Source organism: Phyllostomus discolor, chromosome 1 (assembly GCF_004126475.2).
Source record: "Phyllostomus discolor isolate MPI-MPIP mPhyDis1 chromosome 1, mPhyDis1.pri.v3, whole genome shotgun sequence".
NCBI classification, from domain to species: Eukaryota; Metazoa; Chordata; class Mammalia; order Chiroptera; family Phyllostomidae; genus Phyllostomus; species Phyllostomus discolor.
The window spans coordinates 130,950,705-130,975,010 of record NC_040903.2 but is presented as its reverse complement, the minus strand read 5'-3'; the positions used below and the strand labels follow the sequence as shown (position 1 = coordinate 130,975,010).

The window sequence follows — 24,306 nt, the reverse complement described above, 5'->3', positions numbered from 1 at the left end:
AAAAATACAACTAAGCGATGAAGAGACAGCCAACCTATCAGATGCACAGGTCAAAGCACTGATGATCAGGATGCTCACAGAATTGGTTGAATTTGGTTGCAAATTAGATGAACAAATGAAGGCTATGCTAAGTGGAATAAAGGAAAATGTACAGGGAACCAACCAATAGTGATGGGAAGGAAACTGGGACTCAAATCAATGGAGTGGACCAGAAGGAAGAAAGAAACAACCAAACAGAAAAGAATGAAGGAACAAGAACTCAAAAAAAAAATGAGGAGAGGCTTAGGAACCTCCAGAACATCTTGAAACATTTCAACATCTGAATTATAGGGGTACCAGAAGGGGAAGAGGAAGAGCAACAGATTGAACACATATTTGAACAAATAATAAAGGAGAACTTCCACAATCTGGCAAAGGAAATAGACTTCCAGGAAGTCCAGGAAGCTCAGAGTCCCAAAGAAGCTGGACCCAAGGAGGAACATACCAAGGCATACCATAGTTACACTACCCAAGATTAAAATCCTGGAAGCAGCAAGAGATAAGACAGTTGCCTTCATTCCCGTAAGACTATCAGCTGATTTCTCAAAAGGGGCTTTACAGGCAAGAAGGGGCTGGAAAGAAGTATTCCAAGTCATGAAACGCAAGGACCTACATCCAAGGTTGTTCTATCCAGCAAAGTTTTCATTTAGAATGGAAGGGCAGATAAAGTACTTCTCAGATAACGTCAAGTTAAAGGAGTTCATCATCACCAAGCCGTTATTATATGAAATGTTAAAGGGATTTATCTAAGAAAAAGAAGATAAAAAATATGTACAGTAAAATGACAGCACACTCACAATTATTAACAACCACACCTAAAATGAAAACAAAAACAAGCTAAGCAAACAACTAGAACAGGAACAGAAATGGAGATTACATGGAGGGTTAGCAACAGGGGAGTGGGAGGAGGACAGAGGGGGAAAAGCTACAGAGAATAAGTAGCATAGATGGTAGGTAGAAAATAGACAGGGGGAAGGTAAGAATAGTATGGGAAATGTAGAAGCTAAAGAACTTATAAATATGACACATGGACATGAACTAAAGAGCGGGAATGTGGGTGGGAGAGGGTGTACAGGGTGGAGGAGAGTGAAGGGGGGAAATGGGACAACTGTAACAGCATAATCAATAAACTATATAAAAAAAAGAATCTTGCAGAAGACCCTTAATGTGGTTTCTACTATTGCCATTTTAAGATACCAACTACTTTAATCAGAATGCTGAAATGATTTGTTCATCTCTTTTAAGTTTGGGGTCCTAGAATGAAAAATGATACATAAATTTTTAAAAATTATCATGGGCCTCTCTCAGAAAATGGAAGAGATTTTAGACCTGAAGGTAATTTTTTTCACTTAGATTACACTGAAAGAAAATATCATATTATTTCAAGTATCAGTTGTCTGATGATGAGAACCCTAAGAATAATATTCTGTGGCTTGTGCTTCTGATATTTATTCATTAATATAGTCAAGAAACCTTCCTGAGCACCTACTGTAGTATACCTAAAACACCAGGTTCTCATTGCTCTGAGATGTCAAAGTCAAGAATGGGGAGGGGTTTACAGGGGGTGGAAAGTAAGAAAGGGCTGCTTTAATGAGGTGTTCCTCAAATGCCATGTAGAAGTTGTTTTATGTCAACTGAATCATGTATGCATATACTATACTTACACTTTTTAAATGTCTTTCAGTTAAGGATAGTAAAATGAGAAATTCTTTAAAATATGGTTATGAAATTTGTATTTTAACTGTTCTTAAATTCATGTTTTTGAGATCTAGGTTTTCCCCTAAGAGATACAAGACTACATTTTAATTAAAACACATCCCTTAAAGGTATTTTATAATTAATTTGACTAGTAGAGTTGCTTCCTCCTATATGGTAGAAATAAGGGGAATTTTTCCTCCCTAATTACCCAGATAATGGGTTCCAGCCTCCCTTTGATGTGTCATAAAGGCTCACCTGTTTCTCCAACCTGCTATTTATTATCAAACAATTGCAGTTTCCCAAATCCTGAATTTCCAAAGGTGCCATTTATCCAAATCACATGTGTCTCCCCTTTGCACCCATTCTGAAAAAGAATTCTCCTTAAACAAAATTCTAACCTTGATTACCCCCTGGTGCATCACCTCTTTTATTACCTAGTCCAAATTAAAATCCAGAGAACTACTAGTACCATACTGCCTGTTAAGGCATTTCTTTTAACTGCATTTTAACTAGGGCAATAATAGGTATAAATCTTGTGAAAAAGAAGATCTGTAACATCAGTGGTTTAAAACATGAGATTCAAAATTATCCCATATCTTTTTAGTAACCTTTTTACATCAAAAGCCTGGGACGCTCTCCCAACAGTGCAACGGACATTTTACTTTTACTCTCAATAGTTCATCTCCCCAGAGCCTGTCCATGAATACAGGTTTCCCTTCCCCCTAAAAGGTCTTTCCTTTCACTTTCTCATTTGGCCCCTTGAAAGTGACTAATGAGATAAGCTGCACAAAGACTTGAAACTGTGTCTAATGCAAAAGTGGGAAACTAGTTTCCATAATACTTTGAACAATTTGACTAAAACTTCTCTGTGCAGTGACTGAAGATGCCTGGGAGGTATGCCCACAGGATACAGGGTCTAGTGTAGAGCTGGAGAAGTAAGTCAGCACCCTGCCAGCCTGGTGATCATATAAACAATAAATGAAGGAGGAAAGTTCTAGGAAACATTGAGTGGAACTTACAGTCTTTGAGGAATATGAGTATAAGATTCTGAGAGGCAAGAGTAGAAGGATCCTAGAAATGCCACTGTGGAAGGGATTCAGTGTGAACAGGGCCAAAGCATGCCTTCAGGAAGGAGCCTGACAACCCCTGGTAAGAACAGGGTCTCTCAGGAGTCCAAGAGGACTTCTCAGAGACCCTGGGAGATTCTGAAGTTGGGGTGCAAAGCCCTATGAGAACCTGAAGGAGAAAACCATCTGAGTGGGCCTAAAAAGTTCCTGCATGACATTAGATAAGAATTCCATGAACTTTGGAAACACATGAAAAGCCCAAACTAGTCTTTAGCAAGCATGACCAGGTCTCAGGTGGAGCCATTCTCCTGGCTCCAAGGAAGAGATATGCATAAAAGAGAAATCTTCTAGAGCTCTGCTGATGGGCAGTGTAATGATGTGGTATCTAGGGATATTGAGGCCCAGGGACCTTAGGAGCACTAGCAAGTTTAGGGAAACTCAGTCAGTGTTGCTATCAGGTTGGCTGTCAATCAATTTGGTGCTTCTGTGAGAAATAGAAAAAGGTGTCCATTCTCCCCTGGGTGGAGGCATCTCAGCTCTGGAGTACACAGATGATGGATCAGAGCACGGTCTAGATTTCAGTCCCCACAGGCTCCAGTGATCAGAGTCCTTTTGCAGACAACTATCTGCCCAACTGCACATAGAAGCCCTGAGTGGATTGATGGTTTTCTTTTGGCTAAAAGCTAATGGTGCCCACACACAAAGAACTATTTGAAAAGAGCAAGATACTATAGCAGAAACACTATAAGGATTGTATTTATAGATAAAAAGTTCTCCTAAGGGATGTAAAATAATAAGACATAGATAATAAGGGATAGCATACTTGATCTCTCCAATAAATATCTGTCAATAGGAATAATATTTTTCTAGTCCCTTCCCTATCCTGATTTTTTGTGGAAATGGTTACATGCTTGTGCAGCCATAAGCAAGTTAATTAGACCCTCTGTACATCAGTTTCTTTATCCTGGAGTTGTGGTAAGGATTGAAAATGTTAATACACATAAGCTTAGAACTGGGTCTGGCATTAAGTGTTGACTCAATAAATGCTAGCCATTTTCATTATTTGTACCAGTCACATGTTAATGAGAATGCTAAAGCTGGATAGGGCTGTAGAGACCATCTGGGAAACATTTATGGAGAAGATAGTTTTTCAAGCTAAGCCTTGGAAAATGGATAGGATTTCAATAGGTAGAGAAAACAAGGGGAAGATATCCCAGGTGTTGGGAATAAAGGTGGAAAGGTACAGGCAACATTCAACTATGGTTAGCAGATTTATTTAGCAGAAACCAGATGGAATGTGTAGGAAAGGGGTAGAAAATAAATATGAAAGCTATATTGAGGGTACATGACACAGCATACAAAATTCATTCTCTCTCTGGTCAGCAATAAAAACCAAGAAATTTAACTTGCAACCCTCTGATTGGGCTCCCACTCTATGGGCTCTCTTTTCTCAGAGGTCAAGTGCAATACTTCTAAAACTTGGAAGTAAACCAATGACTTGGGGACCTTCCTAAAATGCAGATTCTGATACAGTATGTCTGGAATGTGGCCTGAGAGCCTACATTTTTAACAAGCTTCCAGGTGCTGCCATGCCCCTACTGCTTACCCCCGGACCACACTGATACCAAGGGTCTAATCCAGTGGCCTCTTCTCACTTTCATCCTTAATCCCTCTACATTGTTAGACCTCAGTGATCTTCCTGAAGCCCTCATCATTGGATTCTATTCTCTCACCTGAATCTTATGGCTACTACTTGAAGCTGATAATGCAGACGAGAAGCCTGTAAAACTTCAGTACATACTGACTTGTTTTGAGCACAGCTTTCATCATACAACACAAAGTTGCCATTGGTTATAGTATCTAAATATAATAGTTAGCTATAAACTCAAAGTTGGTCTTTAGATGTATATTGTCCAAGCAACTGTCAGTGCATTAGTCTCTTTGATTTTTTTAAATACAAATATTACAAACCATCTTTTAATAAAAGATAGGTTTACGTAATTATAAGAGACACCTATTGCCCATCTCATGACGTGTGTACCTCCTCTGGGGAAAATCTCCCATGAGTTTCCATCCCACCCCTGCCCCAACATCCACATGGGCATTGGCTATAATTGGTAAAGAGGTGGGTCCCTGACCAATACTGGGTTATTTTGGGTCTTTCTTCAGATTTTACACTAGAACCAAAAATAGCATGTCAGTCTCCTCTTGCTCTCTCTACAGAACAGAAATCAAGAAGCATGTAAGTGCAGGAGCTATTGGGGAACACCTGCCATGTGGACTCCAGAGCAGACAACAGCAGAAGGAAGACTGATGAAGTCACCAGAAGAACATAAGGAAATAGCTCCATCCACAGTGTGGCACCTGACGACCTTGCACATTTCCACACAGACCACCTGGGCAAGGCTTACCCACAATCTGACCTGAGTCTTGGCAGATGTCCTGTGATTTCTTCTAGCCTAAGGGAAGATTAGCAGCCTGCTGAGGACCTTCTGAGAAGCTGTTTCTCCCATTATCTTGTGGAAGGCTTCCACAAGGCCATTTCTCATCAATCTGCCTAGTTTCACTTGAGCATAAGATTTTCCACCTCACTCCTACAGCTTAGAGTTAAGCTGCAGACTTCAGTGAAGTCTGTAAAACTGCTTGGCTGTGGTTCTGAGAGACCAATAGCAGAGGGACCTACTGCTCATACCATTTACCATCTGGTCTGCTCAGTTTGGTGTTACCTGTAGAACAAGGGACACAGGGAACTGACACCATAATTACTTGCTTTTGTTTTCTGGGTAAGTAATTAACTGTCTGAATCCATTTGCGCATATTTATTCCTTACCAGGCAAATTTATGAAAGCGATACTAACACCTGTAGTAATATTACTTGTGGCCCGATTTTTAGCCACCACCTTGCTGCTTTGGGAATGCTTAACCATTTGACAAAGAGAAAAAGAAAGACATGGCAAGAGTTCACTTCCTGAGTTCCCCTCAGTGCCCCATTGTGGAACCTGACCAAAATGGTGAATAAATTGATGCAGATTCATCATCAACAGGGAAACAAATGGAAAAGTAGACAGTGGAGCCACTGACATCTTAACAATGGATAGACATAGCATAATTACATATAATAAATTCATGCCTTGATTTCCATATTAATAAAATATCATCTTTGGGAAAGTATACAGACTGTAAGTGATACATCTGGCTGCTTGCTATACCCCTGAGATGTAAGTAGTTCATGACATGATGAAAACTGGTCATAATTTGTAGTTGTCCCTTTTATAAAAAGTTCAAATTTGTTTGAAAATAAAGTAAATTTTACTAGTGGAAGTTAAACACTAGATATCTAGTCATTGTCTTAATATAATTTATCACAGTTACCATAATATAATTCATTAAGAGACTATCTACATTTATATAAATGTTATATGGTAACAAGTGAATTATATAATAATTTATGTTTATAATAAGAATGCATCACAGTATGTAAGATTAATTTTTCAGTCATCTCATAACTTATATTTTAAAATATGTTCACATAACATAATCTCACGAATAACTTTCTCTAACCACACTTAGTAATTATTTCCATTATTAGTAGCACAGATTTTCTCTAATGTTTTTCCCCACACTATAACTCTCCCTAAATTAATGTGAGCCCGCTTTATCAAAGGTGTTTGTATGTGTTAACAGAAGCATTTGATTTTATATGTCTATTTAATGCACAAATAGCCCCAAGCAAGCACAGTATGCAATAAGAAGACCCGTAGAGTCCTGAGGTACACATTTTAATGAGGGAGGTAGGAGTTATGCAAGATCTGAATTAACTCAGAAGAAAGAGGCTACAACAGAGAGCAAAGCTAAGTCTGGCAGAAGCTGGATGGTTTCGAGTAAAATAGCCAGCAGGCAAAAAGGCCTCCTAAAAGTCGCAGGCCTTGGGGCTGCCTACACTGCTTGGCAGGCTAGGAACCGAGGAGAAGGGGAACCCGAGAGCGGCCGACGGGAGCGCCTCGGCGCCTTGACCGCAGGACACCCGCCTCCCGCTCCCGCCCTCCTCGGCTCGGGTTCAGCCGGCCTCAGGTCCTGCTCTCGCGGCGCGGAATTTAGAGGAAGATGGCAAAACTTCGGTTGGGAAACTTGCCTGAGAAACGTTTGCAAGCAAAGATGAAAAGCATCTGCCCCCGACGGAGCGGACTTACCAGCGGAACCACCAGCTACGATCTGCTGAGAAGCCTCCTTCGCGAAGCAGACCTCGGCCTTGGCCGTCATCTTCGCAAAGCCCGAGGGCGACAGCAGGCCGGGCCGAGTTGAGTGGACGGGCTCGCGGGCCTGCAGAGCTTCTCCTGATCCGGAGAGCCCGGCTGGGTCGTTCCTTAGGCCGAGTGGCTCTCTGAGGCGGCGATCCCGGGACTGCTCCTAGGCGGCGGTTCCGGGCGCAGACTTCTGCGGGATTTCCCGCGAGTCCAAACTTGCTCGCCTAGTTAGTCCAGGGGCTCTTTCTGGTGCCCGCGTGGCTACCGCGGCTCCACGAGGGTGCCCAGGAGGAGAAAAGACTCGCGGACGGGGTTGGGTTGGCGGATTGCAGCAGGTGGGGTTTGGTCTCCTAGATTGGCGCCCACAGGCTCCCCTATCAGGAGCCTCCTGGAGTTTGTCAAGCTGGACGTGCTGCCTCTGATAGTGCAAGTAAAGAAATGACCCTGGCCTGGAGTCCCAGCCACAGAGCTGGGGTGACCCTTGCTCCTGGCAAGCCAGAGCACAGCGCAGTTCTAAAGATGGGACAGGTGGATAAATTCCTTAGAGTTACTTGCACTGAAGTTATGGGCTGCAGAAACTAACTCAAAGCAAATCCAATTTACAATTATCATAAAATAGAGCTAATGTAGTACTATAATAAAGAATAGTTTGGGCTTAAGGGAAAAATCGTTTTGGCTGAGGTATTTAATACTTCATCAACTTGAGTTTTATTTTACTGAATTTTTTTAAGAGGCCTTATTACAAGTAGGTCTCTTCTGTACCACAGAGGTTAGTGGTTCTCCAAGTATGATCTTAGGACCCAGCAGCATCAGAGTGATATGCGAGTTTGTAAGAAATGCAAATTCATGACCCCACTCAGAGTTACTGAACCAGAATCTCTGGATATAGGGCTCAGAAACCTGTGTCTTAACAAGTCTCCAGTGACTGTTGATGAACCACTGACCTAAATAATCAAGGAACATAAAGGAACTACCAGTGTATTCTCTGTATAAAAAGCTTAATTATACTATTCTTTTAGGATAGTTGAAAAAAAGAAAAATAACTAATTTATACTATCTTTAAACCACAGCTTACAAATGCTATGCAGGAGAAAAACAGTCTCAAATTTTAATGGACCTAGAAGGTATTGTGCTCAGTTAAAAAAGACAAGACAAATACCATATAATTTCACTTATAAGTGGAATCTAAAGAACAAAATAAACAAAATTGAAACAGACTCACATACAAAGAAAGAACTGGTGGTCACAAGAGGGGAAAAAGTTTGGGAAACTGGGTGAAAGGTGAAGGGATGGACAAGCACAAGTTGGTAGTTACAAAATAGCTATGGGGAAATAAGTAAACTACAGGAAACATAGTGAATAATATTGTGATAACTGTATGATACCAGTTGGGGTTCTAGAACTATGAAACGGAATACTATGTCAAGTATATGATTATCTAGCCACTTAGCTGTACAACTGAAACAGTAGAAAATAAAATTGAAAGAAAAAATCAAATTTCAGAGACATACCATACCTGTAACAAACAGGAGATGATATAAGAGAAAATGAGAAACTTTGGTGCCCCTATTGTTATATTACTTTTTAAACATGGAATATAGTACTAAATATATTTAGTTTTGAACCATATAAAATTGAAATTAAAAAAATATATATATTGTTGTTCAGTCACAGTTGTCCTGCCTTTTTCCCTATTGCTCACCCCTACTCCTATCCAACCCCACTCCCATAGTCAATCCCCCCGCCATTTTCCATGCCTGTGAGTCCTCTATTCCTGTTCCTTTGATTGCCCTTCCCCTTCTTTCCTGCCTTTTCCTCCCTCCACCTCTGGTCACTGTCAGTTTGTTCTTAATCTCCAAGTCTCTGGTTCTATTTTGCTAAGTTGTTTGTGTTGTTGATTAGGTTCTGCTTATAGGTGAGATCATACAGTATTTGTCTTTCATCATATAGTATCTTGGCTTATTTCACTTAGCATAAGGCTCTCCAGTTCCATCCATGCTGTCCCAAAGGGGAAGAGTTCCTTCTTTCTACTACATAATATTCCATTGTGTAAATGTGCCAGTTTTTTGATCCACTCATTTACTGATGGACACTTAGGCTATTTCCAGCACTTGGCTGTTTTAAATAATGCTACTGTGAACACTGGGGTGCATAGATCCTTTTGAACTGGTGTTTCGGGATTCTTAGATTATAGTCCCAGCAGTGGGATCACTGGATCAAAAGTCAGTTCCATCTTTAGTTTTTTGAGGAAATTCCATGCTGTTTTCCACAGTGGCTACACCAGTCTGCATTCCCACCAACAGTGTACTAGGTTTCCTTTTTCTCTACAACCTCTCCAGCACTTATTGTTTATTGATTTATTAATGATGGCCATTCTGACTGCTGAGAAGTGGCAACTCATTGTGGTTTTAATGTGCATCTCTCTAATGGCTAGTGATGTTGAGCATTTTTTTCATGTGTCTATGAGCCCTCTCTCTCTGTATGTCCTCCATGGAGAAGTGTCTCTTCAGGTCTTTTGCCCATTTTTTAATTGCATTGTTTGTCTTCCTGGTGTGGAGCCATGTGAGTTCTTTATATATTTTGGAGATCAAACACATGTCTGAGGTATCATTGGGAAATGTGTTTCCCCACACCATTGATTCCCTTTCCATTTTGTTGATATTTTCTTTAGCTGTGCAGAAGCTTTTTAATTTGATATAGTCCCATTTGTTTATTCTTTCATTTATTTCCCTTGCCCTAGGGGATGTATCGGTGAAAATATTGCTGCATGGGATATCTGAAATTTTCCTGCCTATGTTTTCCTCTAGGACTTTTATGGCATCACAACTTATATTTAAGTCTTTTACCCACCTTGAGTTTATTTTGGTGTATGGTGTAAGTTGGTGATCTAGTTTCATTTTTTTTTTTTTTTTGCATATACTTGTCCAGATCTCCCAATACCATTTATTGAAGAGGATATTTTTTGCTTCATTTTATGTTCCTGCCCCCCTTGTCAAACACTAACTGACCATATTGACATGGGTTTATTTCTGGGATCTCTATTTTGTTCTATCAGGTATGTGTCTGTTCTTATGCCAGTACCAGACTGTATTGATTACAGTGGCCTTGTCATATAGTTTGATGTCAGGTATTGTGATCCCTCCCACTTTGTTCTTCTTTCTCAAAATTGCTGAGGCTATTTGGGGTCATTTATGGTTCCATATAAATTTTTGAAATGTTTGTTCTATTATCTGTGAAATATGTTATTGGTATTTTGATAGGGATTGCATTGAATCTAGATTGCTTTGGGTAGTATGGACATTATGATGATGTTAATTCTTCTAATCCATGAACATGTTATATGCTTCCATTTATTTGTGTCTTCCTCAGTTTCTTTCTTCAGTGTTGGATAGTTATCTGAGTACAGGTCTTTTACCTACATGCTTAAGTTTATTCCTAAGTATTTTATTTTTCTTGTTGCTATAGTAAACAGGAATTTTTTCCTAATTTCTGTTTCTGATATTTCATTGTTGGTGTACAAAAATGCCTTTGATTTCTGAATGTTGACTTTGCATCCTGCTGCTTTGCCACATTCACTTAGTAGGTCAAGTAGTTTTTTGGTGGAAACTATAGGGTTTTCTATATACACTATTGTGTGATCTGCAAATAGTGACAGCTTTACTTCCTCCTTTCCTATTTGGATGCCTTTATTTCTTTTTCTTGTCTGATCACTGTGGCTAGAACTTCCAAGACTATGTTTAATAGAAGTGGTGAAAGTAGACACCCTTGTCCTATGCCTGTTCTTATGGGGAAAGCTTTTAGTTTTTGCCCTTTGAGTATGTTGGCTGTAGGTCTCTCATATATGGCCTTTATTATGTTGAGGTATTCTCCCTCTATTCTCACTTTACTGAGTATTTTTATTATAAATGGGTGCTATACTTTATCAAATGCCTTTTCAGCATCTACTGATATGATCATGTAGTTTTTGTCTTTCATATTGTTTATGTGGGATATTACATTTATTTATTGATTTGTGAATATTGTACCATCCTTGCATCCCTGGGATGAATCCCACTTGATCATGATGTATAATCTTTTTAATGTATTGCTGGATCCAGTTTGCCAATATTTTGTTGAGGACTTCAGCATCTATGTTCCTCAGCAATATTGTCCTGTAGTTTTCTTTCTTTATTTTGTCTTTACCTGGTTTTAGAATAGGATGATACTGGCCTTGTAAAAAGAGTTTGGGAGTCTTCCCTCTTCTTGAAATTTTTGGAGTAGTTTGAGAAGGATAGGAGTTAGTTCTTCCTTAAATGTTTGATAAAATTCACTTGTGAAGCTGCCCAATCTAGGGCTTTTGTGTGCCAGGAGTTGTTTTGGGGTTTTGTGGGGGGGTTTTTTTTTATTACTACTCCAATGTCACTAGCTGATATTGGTCTATTCAGGCATTCTGCTTCTTTTTGACTCAGTTTTGGAGGATTATATGTTCGCAGAAGTTTGTCCATTTCACCCAGGTTTTCAAATTTCTTAGCATATAGTTGTTTGTAGTAATTTCTTATGATCCTTTGTATCTCTGTGGTATCAGTTATAATTTTGCCTCTTTCATGTTTGATTTTATTTATTTGGATCATCTCTCTTTTATTCTTGGTGAGTCTGGTTAAAGGTTTGACAATTTTGTTTATCTTTCAAAGAACCAGCTCCTGGAGTCATTGATCCTTTGGATTGTTCTTTTAGTCTCCATGCCATTTATTTCTGCTCTGATCTTGATTATTTCCTTCCTTCTACTCTGGGCTTTGTTTGTTATTCTTCCTCCAATTTTTGAGATGTAGGGTTAGATTGTTTATTTGAAATTTTTCTGTATTTTTTAGGTAGGCCTATATTGCTCTGAACTTCCCTCTCAGGACTCCCTTTGCTGTGTCACATAGGTTTTGGATTGTTGTGTGTTCATTTTCATTTGCTTACAGAAACTTTTTGATTTCTTGCTTGATCTTCCTGTTTACCCATTCATTGCTTAATAACATGTTATTCAGTCTCCATGTATTTGACTGTTTTTGAGTATTTTCCTTGAGGTTCATTCCTAGTTTCAAGCTGTTGTGATCTGAGAAAATGCTTGATATAATTTCAGTTTTCTTGAATTTGTTGAGACTTGCTTTATGTCCTATCATGCTGCCTGTCTTGGAAAGTGTTCCATGTGCCTTTGAAAAGAATGTATATTTTGCTTCTTTGGGGTGAAAGCTTCTGTATATATCAATTAAGCCCATTTGATCTAGCATGTTGCTCAGTGCCACAATGTCCTTCTTGATTCTTTGTTCGGAAGATCTGACCATTGTTGACAATGGGGTGTTAAAATTCCCTACTATAATTGTGTTGCTTTCTATATATTTCCTGAAGTCCTCCAAGATTTTCCTTATATATTTGGGTGCTCCTGTGTTGGGTACATGTATGTTTACAATGTTTATAGCTTCCTGATAAATTCTTCCCTTTGGAATTGTGAAATGACCTTCTTTGTCTCCATTTATGGCCTTTGTTTTGAAATCTCTTTTGTCTGATGTAAGTATTGCTACCCTGGTTTTTTTTCCCTGTCCATTTGCTTGGAATATTTTTTTCCAACCCTTCACTTTAAGTCTGTATAGGTCTTTTATTCTGAGGTGGATCTCTTGTAAACAGCATATATGCAAATCATCTTTCCTTATTCCTTCACCTACCCTATGTCTTTTGATTGGAGCATTTAATCCATTTACCTTTAAGGTTACTACTGATAGGTTACTCCTGTCAACCTAATGGATAGGTTACTACTATCCATTGCCATTTTTTCCTGTTGTACCTGTGTTCTCTCTCTCTCTCTCTCTCACTGAATGCCTTCATCTTCTTAAAGCAGTCCCCTTAGCATGTCTTGCAGTGCTGGTTTGGTGGAGATGTGTTCTTTTAACTTTCTTTTTGTCTGGGAAACTCTGTATTACACCTTCCATGTTAAATGACAGCCTTCCTGTATAGAGTAGTCTTGGTTACTTTTCATTACTATTTCTTGCCATTCCCTTCTGGCTTATAGTGTTTCTGTTGAGAAACCAGCTGCTAGCCTTATTGGGGCTCCCTTGTTTGTTACTGTCTGTTTCTCCCTTGCTGCTTTTAAGATTCTCTCTTTGTCTTTAAAGTTTGACATTTTAATTATGACGTGTCTTGGAGTGGACCTCTTTGGGTTCATCTTGATTGGGACCATCTGTGCTTCCTGAACATGCATGGCTTTTCCCCTCTCCAAGTTAGGAAAGTTTTCTGACATTATTTTTTCAAACAGGTTTTTTATCTGTTGCTCTTCTTCTTGTCCTTGTGGTATTCCTATGATTTGAATGTTGTTACATTTCATATTGTCCTCAAGTTCCCTTAAGCTATCCTCATACATTTTGGATCTCTTTTCATGTTGTTGCTCTACATGGGTATTTCTTTCTACCTTGTCTTCAGGCTCACAGATTTGGTCCTCTGCTTCATCCAGCCTGATTGTAATTCCTTCTGGTGTAATTTTTATTCCACATATTGTATTCTTCATTTCTTCCTAGTTCTTGTTTACAGCTTCTGTTTCCTTTTTCATCCAGTTTCTTATAGTTGTCACTGAGTTCCTTGAGCATCCTTATAATCATTTCTTAGAATTCTGTGTCTGATGGATTGCTTGCCGCAATTTCATTTACCTCTTTTATTGGGGACTCTTCCATTCCTTTCGATTGCTGGTTTTTTCTTTGTCTCCCCATTTTAGGTGACTTTTTTTTGTTTCTGCATCTCAGAATGATGCTCTGCTTTGCCAGTTGTCTTGATAGTGTGGACTCCTGTGGTAGCAGTTCTGTGGGACTCAGCAGTATGATCTCTCTGATCTCGTCTGGGTTCTTTTGGGTTGCCCTTTCTTCCATTTGTGTGGGTTCTTTTGTTGTACTTGGGCTTTACTTGTTGGTGGCTACTTTGTTGGTTGGTTCTCCTCTCTAGCAGGCTTACTAGTAGTCACAACTCCTGCCTTGACTTGTATGATGTTGTACAGGTGTTGGTTAACAAAGCAGTATTACCAGGCAACCAAACCTATACCAGCAAAAAGAATCCCCTTGCCACCTAAGCAATCTCACCTGCAACTAAGAAAAAATTAATAAAGGTGAAGAGAGATTACAAATATTATAAGATATGACAAAAGGAATATGAAATGACTAAAAAATGGGTAAATGTTATTGAGGGGGAATAGGTAGGAGAATTGTTAAGAGTAGGGATAGAGCCGAGGCGAAGAAAGGGAGAGAACAAGATTTAGAACAAGTAAAACATGAAAAGGTGATGGGAACAATGAGGTAAGAAAAGAGAAGAGTATACTGTGGGGTTTGAGGTAAACTGACAAGGTATTTGACCAACAGGAGCACAATTGCAGAAAAACCACAGCAGGGTTAATAGCAATGACAGCTGAATAAAGGTGGAATGGGAAGAATATTGTATAAAATCGAAAAGTGAGTATGAGATGTCTACAGCATAAAAGGATTTTGAGAGGATGAGGGAAGCAAACTAATAAGAGTAAGGAGTTAAGCCCAGGTTGAGAGAAGGGGGGGAAATGAAATAAATTCCTCACTCAACTGATCAGGGGCATGGAGAAGGCAAAATGAAGTAAGATGGGGAGAGGATTCTCTGAGATTTAAAATACAAACAAATAGTGAACAAATAGGAGTTACATTGGAGAAGTACAGCAATTACTGTGGTATTTTGCCCAACTAGCCACTGTTGATAAAAGGTAGAAAGGAAATAAGACTCTTGTAAGGGGAAAAAGAATGTGAGCTGACTTAAGAAAATAGTGCTTATGCAAGGTTAGATGGAAGAGAAATAGTGAGAGTAAGGGATAGGAACATGGCATAGTGTGAGGGAAAATAAAAGTTTACAACATTGGTAATAAAGATCAGGAAGATGGTGAAATGAAATAAGATCAGGGAAGGGTGCTGTGTGGGATTTGGAATAACAATAATATGATAAAAGTATATATAGTCTGAATAAAAAAAATGAAAAATAAAAGACCAAGAGTAGTGAGTTACTTGGAATATGAGTGAAGTGAGAGAAGAAAAATTAAAATGAAATATGAAAGGGAGAAACAAGAAAAGGCAAACTAAAAATGAAAAAAAGAAAGAAAGAAAAAATACACAAGCTCTGATGAAGGGCAAGGTGAAATTTGTCTCAGATGTTGGTGTTTACCTTCTGGCTTGTTTCTTGGATCTGTCTGGTTTTCTCAGCTCCAGGTCTTACTGCATTACTCTTGGGGGGGGGGGGGAGGACGGAGGTGGGGGAAGGCCCCCTATAGATTGTTAAGCCTGCATGGCCAGTTTGGCAAATCTTCCCAGCTCCTGTAAGTGTAGTGGGTTGTGCTCAGTTCCCCTTCTGGTGGTCCCCCCAAGGAAGGGGGCTCAGTCTGAGGTACAGTAATCACAGGTGCTCAGTTTCCAGCAGCTCTCCCAGCACCCTGTGGCTCACACTCTCCACTCTGCACAGTTGCACCAGGCTGGCATCAATATACCACCTTGCTTTGTACCCTTCTGATCAATCTGCAAGGTGCACTGAGTGGGGGCAAATCTCACCCACAATCCTCCCTCCTTGTTGGCAGAGCAGCTGTGTGTGCAAGTTCCCTGCCCAGCACCTTAGTTCCACTTTTGAAAAAAAGTCTCTGTGGGCACCATAGCTGCTCAGAGCCACTGCCTGGCTTTCCACACACTCCAACTCTGCCAAGTGAAGACTCTATCTCAATCATGGCCAGTCGTGGCCCACCTCTTCTCCCAGTGCCAGGTGCTGCCAGGATCCCTCCCACTCTCTGGCACCGTTCTGGCCAGCAACTGGCACCCTAGCTTAGGTGCTCGGCCTGCCATGTACAGGTGTGCTGCCTCTTCCCCCACCCCCCGCCTCCCCACAACCTTATGCATTCAAGTCTCACCTGCAGCAGGTCTGCCATTTCCCTGCCCTATCAGCAACCCGGCTCCCCACTAATGTCCCTATGGCAGCTGTGATGCCATTCCTGGGGACTTTCCCATCTGCCTTGAAAACCTCCTTACTGCCCATTTTGAAGCATCATTTGCACACTTTGGTTTTCATACTTCATATTAGCTAAGATTCTGTCGACTGTTCACTTTGTTTTTCAGAAGACCAGCTAAGTGTCCCAGTTGGGTACACATGTAAGTGAGCTCAGCTCCCAGCTGATTTGCCGCCAGCTTCTCCTCAAAATAACTTAAAATTGCCATTTCTAAAGACCAAAATCATTGAATATCAGCAATATAATATGGTTCAATTTATATTATTTTCAATTAAATACACAAAATACAAAAACTGGTCCATACATTGTTTTTATTTCTTAGGCTGAACTATTAAAAGCTGTTAATCATGATATCTAACTGGCAGATTTAAAGTGATAAATTGGGGAGACTTGCTGCTTATGTGATTACATATGCAAAAGTAAAGTTTCTCATATTTGATTACATTTTTATTAGAATTATTATTTTAAATGTTCACCAAAAAATAATTTTCAGAAAGATTTTGAGCAATGTGTCAATCTTTTACTAATTAAATATGTCTTGAGTGCAATATAGCATCACTCAACAAATATTGAGAACTTATTATATATAAGCACTAAAATGAAAATCTCAGAACTCAAAGAAAACATTTCCCTCATTTTCCAATGAAGAAACTGAGTTTTCCAAGATCACACAATGAATTAAGAGTAAAGCTGGAATTCAATTCCAGAATTCTCTCTTCCAACAGCAATGGGATTGTATATTTAAATATCAACCACAGGCCAAAATACATTCTGTCACATAGAAACCTAAAATAATTAAGTGCCTCTTCAAATTAGCTTTATTTATTCATATATAAGTAGGAAACTTTTAAGGTAAAAAAATTATCCAAGCTATTAAACCCCAAGACACACTCTGAACCACATCTATGCACATTCATTGAGAGCTTACTAAGTTTCAGCACTTTCCTACATGCTGGCAATGTGATAGTTAAAATCCCTCTTGGAGTATATAATCTAATGAAGAAGATCCCACTATATTGCCATGTAAGTAAAATATTTCCTTCCCTAAGTTATTTCAGGAAGTACAATAATACTCCCAGGGCAAGATTTAAAGTCAGCCTTTTGACATTATGTACCTTAATCTCGGAATCTTATCCTGAGGAGGTGGATGCATGTTTGTGATCTCACTAAACCCTCAATCTCTCACGACCTCTATGGATTCATTCAGAAGCCTCCCAGACATCCTTCCAAATACCCTGTTAGAAAATTGCTACCTCTTTTTTAACATCTCTGGGCTAGAACAGATATATATATATATATTTGCATAAAAAAGCAAGGCCTGATATTACAAGTCATTTAGTCCTACATCTCTAGAATAGTTGAGGAGATAGAGCCTAAGTATAAGAACATCTGGAGCTTGAGAATCAGCCCGTGTCCATCCAGAGGCAACAAATATCCAATGTGCTAGGAACTCTGATTATGGGATATATCTCATCTGTAACCAAATTTGACCATGGCCAATATTGTAATGCTGGGAGGTCTAGCACTGGGGGGAAAGTGACAAAATTTCACCTACTAATTCAGTTTCCCTAGACTCAATCTATCACATTACTCTTATTATTTTATATAATATGTAATATCCTGATATTAGAAAAATGCTGAAGTATCAAGCTTATATTTTTAAATTATTGTTTTATTTACCTGATCTTGGTTGACAACTACATAGTTAGATTATTGATTTATCAGTTTACAGAGTGGCTGGAAACTAAACCTTTAGAAACCTCAAAATATTCACTGAACTTAAATATCTGATAATTTCTTCAATGTCTCTTTGGACTAAGGTTTTCATGTTGGGCTATTGGATCAGCTGTTGTTCAAGACCAAAATAATAATATCTTACACAAGATAGACATTTATTTCCCCCTCATATAACCCACCTATAAGCCAGAGATAAGGCTCCATCCAGCAGAGTGGAAGAAAGGTAAGAATGATAAAGAAAATCCTGAAAATTACACAAATCTCATTGGTCAGAACTTAGCCATGAGGGCTATACCTAGGTTGGGGTAAGTAGTATTTTGCTAGGTGGCAATATATGTTTTAAAAAATTATGGAAGAAGGGGAAAATATACTGAGAAACAACCAGCAGTGCCTGCCACAGTTGGGGAAACGTTTAGGAATGAACTTTTAAAATATTCCTACCTATATTTAGGAATATTTTTAAATGACCATATCTAATCATGTTGAAAGATTTTGTTCTCAAGTCTAAAGTTTGCCTTCACAGTGTCTAACTAGAAAATGCAATATAATCCCATGGTACTCAACGTACTATGAATGGAAACACATTTTGGAAATACCATTCACTGTAAGATACATAGCTGTTGTGGGCCAAGAGATTTCCTTTATGTGTCTAATCATACTGTCTGCACACATATAGGCACACAAATGCAGAATTTGGCATACTTGGAGGCCATCCATGGAATAGGTTTACAACTGTAAGTCTACTTTTGGCCCATCCTGTAGAAGAGATGATAACTCTTGCACTCTTCAAAAAATCTATCAGTGTATATTATTCTTAGGTAAAGGCATTAGAAGTATTTTTTACAATCCTGTTTGCAAGTAAAAGATTCTTAAGCATTTTAAAGTCTGTGGCTCTGAGCATCACTGCTGTAAGGTCTCAGTGGATTATAACTTTCAAATACCAAGGCATCATGTTATTATTTAGAACAGATATTAGTTTCTGGTTCATTCAATTATCCCATCACTTAACAGAACATTTCTATATTCCAAGGGCCTTTACTGGGCATGTGAACAAAATAATTACTTGGAAAACTTTTAAAATGTTTTACTGTGATAGACTAGGAGAAACACACAGGTCATTTATGCAGGGGTGGGCAAACGTAGGTTTACAGTTGTTCATATAGAAAATAATACAACAATTAATAATACAAAAGTAAACTGTGTTTTTGCTACTCACAACTGTAAACTCACCTTTTCCCACCCCTGTATGACAGAGTTCTATTATTTAGTATAAGCTGGGAACCTAGAAGTTATGGCCTCTGAGTAATCAACATGCATAAATCCATGCAGTTTCCTCCTAGGAGCTTCCTAGGCCTTTGCTTAGAACTAATTTTATACACAATTCTTAAAAGGTTGGTAGGGTGGATATCTAATATATTGGTCTATAGGGAACCAATCCAGTTGGCAATGGCAAATATAGCCCAGCCCTGTCAGAAATCCAGCAGACTTGAGACAGCACCAGGCCCACAGATCGGCTTTCCCGTTGGAAACCAGGTCTGCATTGTACCTAGGCTGCTTTGAGGCTTGCTTTTGCTAAAACTTCCTCACCCTGAATTGAAGCAGCAAATGTCCACTGCATATCTTTAAAGTAACTTCCTAAAGTCTGTGCTAATTCTCCTAAGGATGGCGTGTAACCAGACCAATCACTCTTATTGTTCCCTTACATTTGCAACATTTTTCTTTGTTAATCTGTAAGAAGTAATCAGCAACATCCTTTCCTTTATTATCTATGAAAGGTAATCACCTAAAGCAAGCTTGAGCATAATGAATGAGAACCTTCTTTGATGTATGCTATTAGAAAGCAATAAAAGCCTGTCCAGGCAAGGGTCGGGCGCTCTCTCACTCAGAGAGTGGTCATGCTGTCCCTTTTTCTCCATAGAATGTCTGTAGTCCGTGTGAATTTGTTTGCTGCATCCACAACATACAGACTCTCCTGGATGAAGTCCACATCATCAGTCCACAGCAGATTAGAAAGAACAAATTAAACGAGAATAGGAGCCCTGGCCAGGTGGCTCAGTTTGTTGGAGTGTCATCCCACGCACTGAAAGGTTGTGGGTTTGATTCCCAGTTAGGGAACATACTTAGGTTGCAGATCCTTGGTTGGGATGCATCTGAGGAGTAACTAATTGATATTTCTCTCTGTCATCCATATTTCTCTCCCCTTCTCTCTCTGAGATTAGTAAACATGTCCTCAGGTGAGGATTTAAAAAAAGGATGGAATAAGGGATGGAAACTTGTCTTGGGGTGGTGAATACACAATACAGTGTACAGGTCACATGTCGTAGAATTGTACACTTGAAACCTGTATAATTTTGTTACCCAGTGTTACCCCAATAAATCCAATAAAAATAAAAAAGGTAATAGAGGAGTGAAACTAAAAAAAAAATTCTAGAAAAGTAAAAAGCAACCTTCAACCTCCAGGACACATTCAGCCTACATAGCAAATTGTAATAATTACAATAGTTATTGAATGCTTACCTTATAGCACACACTAGCTAAGCATTTTGTAACTATTTCACAAATTCCCTGTCACATAGGTATTCTTATCTTCATCTTACAAAGGAACACACTCTGACACAGGTTAACTAATTTGCCTGAAATCACATTGAGTATTTGACTGAGGTATTATTTGAACCTAAGTATGTGTTATTTAAGAGGCCTTCTTCTGAGTCACTAACTGTTGTTATTGTGGTCTAATTTTAATTTTGGCTTTTTTACCCATACAGCAAAGAAACAAGATGTAAAATTATTCAGAGTAAAAAGCTTGTGGCATTCTTGACTTTGATAAACAATGAATTAATTGACAATCAGGATCAAGATACATATATCTGAAGTTAGAAAAGTACTAACTTCACTGTCATAAGTTATATAAGTATAAATGGTGTGAATTTTCCATTTATTAATTCAGAGTTTCTCAACAGCAACATTAGTATTTTGGGATAGATAATTTGTTGTGAGAGACTGTCCTTTGTAATGCAGGATATTTAGCAGCATCCATAGCCTCTACCCACTAGCTGCCAGTAGTAACAAACAAAAAATTCTCTGGATACTGCCAAATGTCCCCTATGGGGAAAAATTGCCCTTAGTTAAGAATCCTTGATTAAGTGTCCCAGGTTCGATTCCCAGCCAGGGTACATTCCTGGGTTGCAGGCCATAACCCCCAGCAACCACACATTGATGTTTCTTTCTTTCTCTCTCTCTCTCTCTCTCTCTCTCTCTCTCCCCCCCCTTCTTCCCTCCCCAAAAATAAATAAATAAAATCCTAAAAAAAAAAAAAAGAAAGACTTGGAAAATTAAAAAAAAAAGAATCCTTGATTAAGTAAAAGACTATTTTAACTTTCTAGAATCATAGAATGACAGACATGGAAGAGACTTTAATCAGTTCCTTATATGACAGGTGAGGAGACTGAGATAACATGAGATTGAGACCCTTACCTAAATTACCAAGCCACTTAGGAGAAGAGTTGGGTGGGAAAGCCAGACATTTCCTGATCTTAGAAAATATATGCAAAATGCATAGATACAGACTATAGTGTGGCGATGGCCAGAGAAAAGGGGACAGGGCTGGGTGGAGGCGGGCAAAGGTGGGTGGGAAAATGGGGACATCTGTAACAGTGTCAGCACTAAAAATAAAAAAGTTCTAATCACAAGAAAAGAAACATAATCTAGACATTGATGTATGAGACATTTTCTGTAAATTGAACGGAATATTGTGGTTACAGCACCCAGAGTCATTCTTTTAAAGCATATTTCAGATATTTCTCACCTGAACTAAGACATCTAGTGGCTTCCTGTCATTCTTAGAATGGAATCCAAAGTCTTAGCCATAGCCCAAATGATCTTACAGAATTTGGCTTCTGGCCGACCTCCCACACTTATTTTCTAACACTCCTTTCATCCTGCTCTTGTTACACCAATTTTCTTGGCTTTCCTTTGAACACTCTCAAGCATACTCCCATCTTTGCATTCTAGGAATGTTCTTTTCCTAGACATTTCCATGACTTATTTCTTCACTTCCTTCAGTCATCTATCTGAACACGTATTACTCTAACAGGCAGGTTCCACCTGTCTAAAATTGCACTTCTCAAACTCTTCACTCTTTATGTAGCTTGATTTCTCTTTATTACAATTTTCAACACTTAGATATAGTCCATATTGTTTATTCTTAGTCTTTTCCTCCTTTTGAATGCAAAATCCACACAGAACTGAGTAAAATGCTGCCTGGAACATAGTAGGCACATAATAAACATTAATTCAATGAATGGATCACAGTCACCTCAGAAAAACAGTTCATACCCTTTTAGTAATCACTCTTTATTTACCTTTCTTCCAACCTCTAGCAATATGACTTGATTTGATTTGCTTATTCTGAATATTTCATATGTTCACCTACAGCTATAAATTTTCAATTTAGCACTGCTTTTGCTACAGCATATAACTTTTGGTATGTTGTATAGGAGACTGTTCTGCATAGCGTGGGCCCAGCTCCCACTCAGAGATGCACAGGACCCACGCCCATGGATAGGTTCTCCCATGGGGAATCAGACCTGTATTGTACCTAGACTGCTATGAGACTTGCTTTTGCTAAAACTCCCTCACCCTAAATTGAGGCAGCAAACATTTACTGCATATCTTTAAAGTAATTTCCTAAAATCCATGCTAAACCTCCCAAGGACAAATGTAACCAGTTCAACCACTTTTCCCTTTGCATTTGCAAATATCCTTCTGTGATGTGATTAGTGGCATCCTCTCCTTTGTTTTCTGTAAAAGGAAACCACCTAAAGTGAATCTGTGCATAGTAAATGAGGACCATCATGTAATGTGCCCAGAAAAGCAATAAAAGCTTGTCAAGGCAAGGATCGAAGCTTTTTCCTCCTCTTGAGAGTGAAGCCGTGCCATACCTTTTCCTCCACAAGACTCAGTGAATTTGTCCATGTGAATTTGTTATGTCTCATCCATAACACCTTGGACCCCATGAGCCAGGGTCTGCATCAGCTGGCACCCAGGAACAGGGACCCAGGGCTATGAGCCATTGTTGGACAACACAAAAACTTGTTTGGAGTACATGCATCAGCCCAGGTAAGGGCCGACGACTTCGAGTGATTTTCTGTTAGGTAATGGGGTGTGTTGGATTTCAAAGGAAAAGGGTTTTCTTCTTAGGTCACCCTCTCTTGCGACCACTTTGCAACTATACCTTCTCTAGTAAGTTAGGAGCCTTGCTCTCTCTACCAAGTATTCGCTGCAATCTGGAGGGTACAGGTCAAGCAGTTAAAAGCCACAAGGGCACTCACTCCTAGAAGTCACCCATGACAGGATTAGCTAGGATGTGGACCGGGTTACAACACTAGGTTTCCTGCGAGCAGCAAGCAAAAGTTCACAATGAGAGGCACACTGTAAAAACACTCACAACCCCATCCCCACAGTACAACCCCCAACTAGGTCTAAGCTTGAGAGAAAGAGCAAAGATTTTCCCTTTAATGGGCTTTAAAAACATCAACTAGTTACAGGACAATTTACAAGCATCTCAGCAAATTTTTTCTTTTAAGCTGCTTCTTATAGTCCTTTCAATTTTGCCCTTTCCTTCTGTCTACCTGCATAAGGAAAAAGCAGATAGTGAGTGAGTGTTTCCGTTTTGAGCAGAATCCCAAAGATTGCTTTCCAGAAGAATTTAGTGTTAGTCACAGGTTTTGTGTGAGAGCTTTTGACATTTGCCAAGTTCTGAAGTCAAAAGGCACTTCTTCCCCTCAGCCTGAGAAATCAGGTATTCCCATATGAGTCGGAACCTTGCAAGGGTGTCTGGGATCAATTCCCGAGACATGCAGGGGCCTTAATAGGGACCTCCAACACTGCTTAATCTAACTTCTGGCTCATCTGGGAAGCACCATATAAAGGTTGGACACCTAGTGCTATGAGCCCCTCTCACAGTCCTAAACGCTGGGGGAGAACCCGAAACCCATAAGCGGGGTGAGGGTACTTGGAAAGTCCAGTAGGCCTCTCCCTGACTGTCTTTCACCAACAGCACATTATATCCCTCAGTAGCTAACTAGTTAGGGTTCAGCACAGGTGGTGGAATCTGAAAATACAACAATTGAAAGTAAAAATGAGCCTTTTAATAGCAAAAATGGGCTCTGGTTCATCTAAAGAGCAGAAAGTTTATCCACGGATGTTACAGCAGCTCCTCAGGGGAGTGGATTGCAAGGTGAAGGAACAGCATGTCATTCAGCTTTTACAAACTATAAAGGAATACTACCCTGCTTTTCCTGACAAGGAAACCTTAGATATAAAGATTTGGGAAGATGCAGGTGATAGATTAAGGTTTTGACAGGATGTTGGTGCTTCTATCGGAACTGAAAACTTAGCAATCTGGAGGCTAGTCAGGACTGCTTTCCTGCCCATATGGGCTAGGAGACCAGAATTAGTCAAAACAGAGGATAAAGAGTCTAGTTCAGAGGAGGAAGTCGAATGTGATGTAGTAGAA

At 39.3% G+C, this 24,306-nt stretch overlaps 1 protein-coding gene across 4 annotated transcripts in view; it reads right to left on the bottom strand.

Annotated features, from left to right (window-relative positions):
* SLC25A21 (solute carrier family 25 member 21) overlaps positions 1 to 7,503 on the bottom strand; it is a 483,365-nt gene extending 475,862 nt beyond the window's left edge. For all 4 annotated transcript variants that reach the window (XM_028506740.2, XM_036029122.1, XM_036029120.1 and 1 more), the window contains exon 1: positions 6,995 to 7,503. In XM_028506740.2, coding sequence (XP_028362541.2) covers positions 6,995 to 7,064 — 70 coding nt within the window. In that variant the 5' untranslated portion in view covers positions 7,065 to 7,503. The remainder of the gene's footprint in view (positions 1 to 6,994) is intronic.
* Positions 7,504 to 24,306: the final 16,803 nt, after the last annotated feature.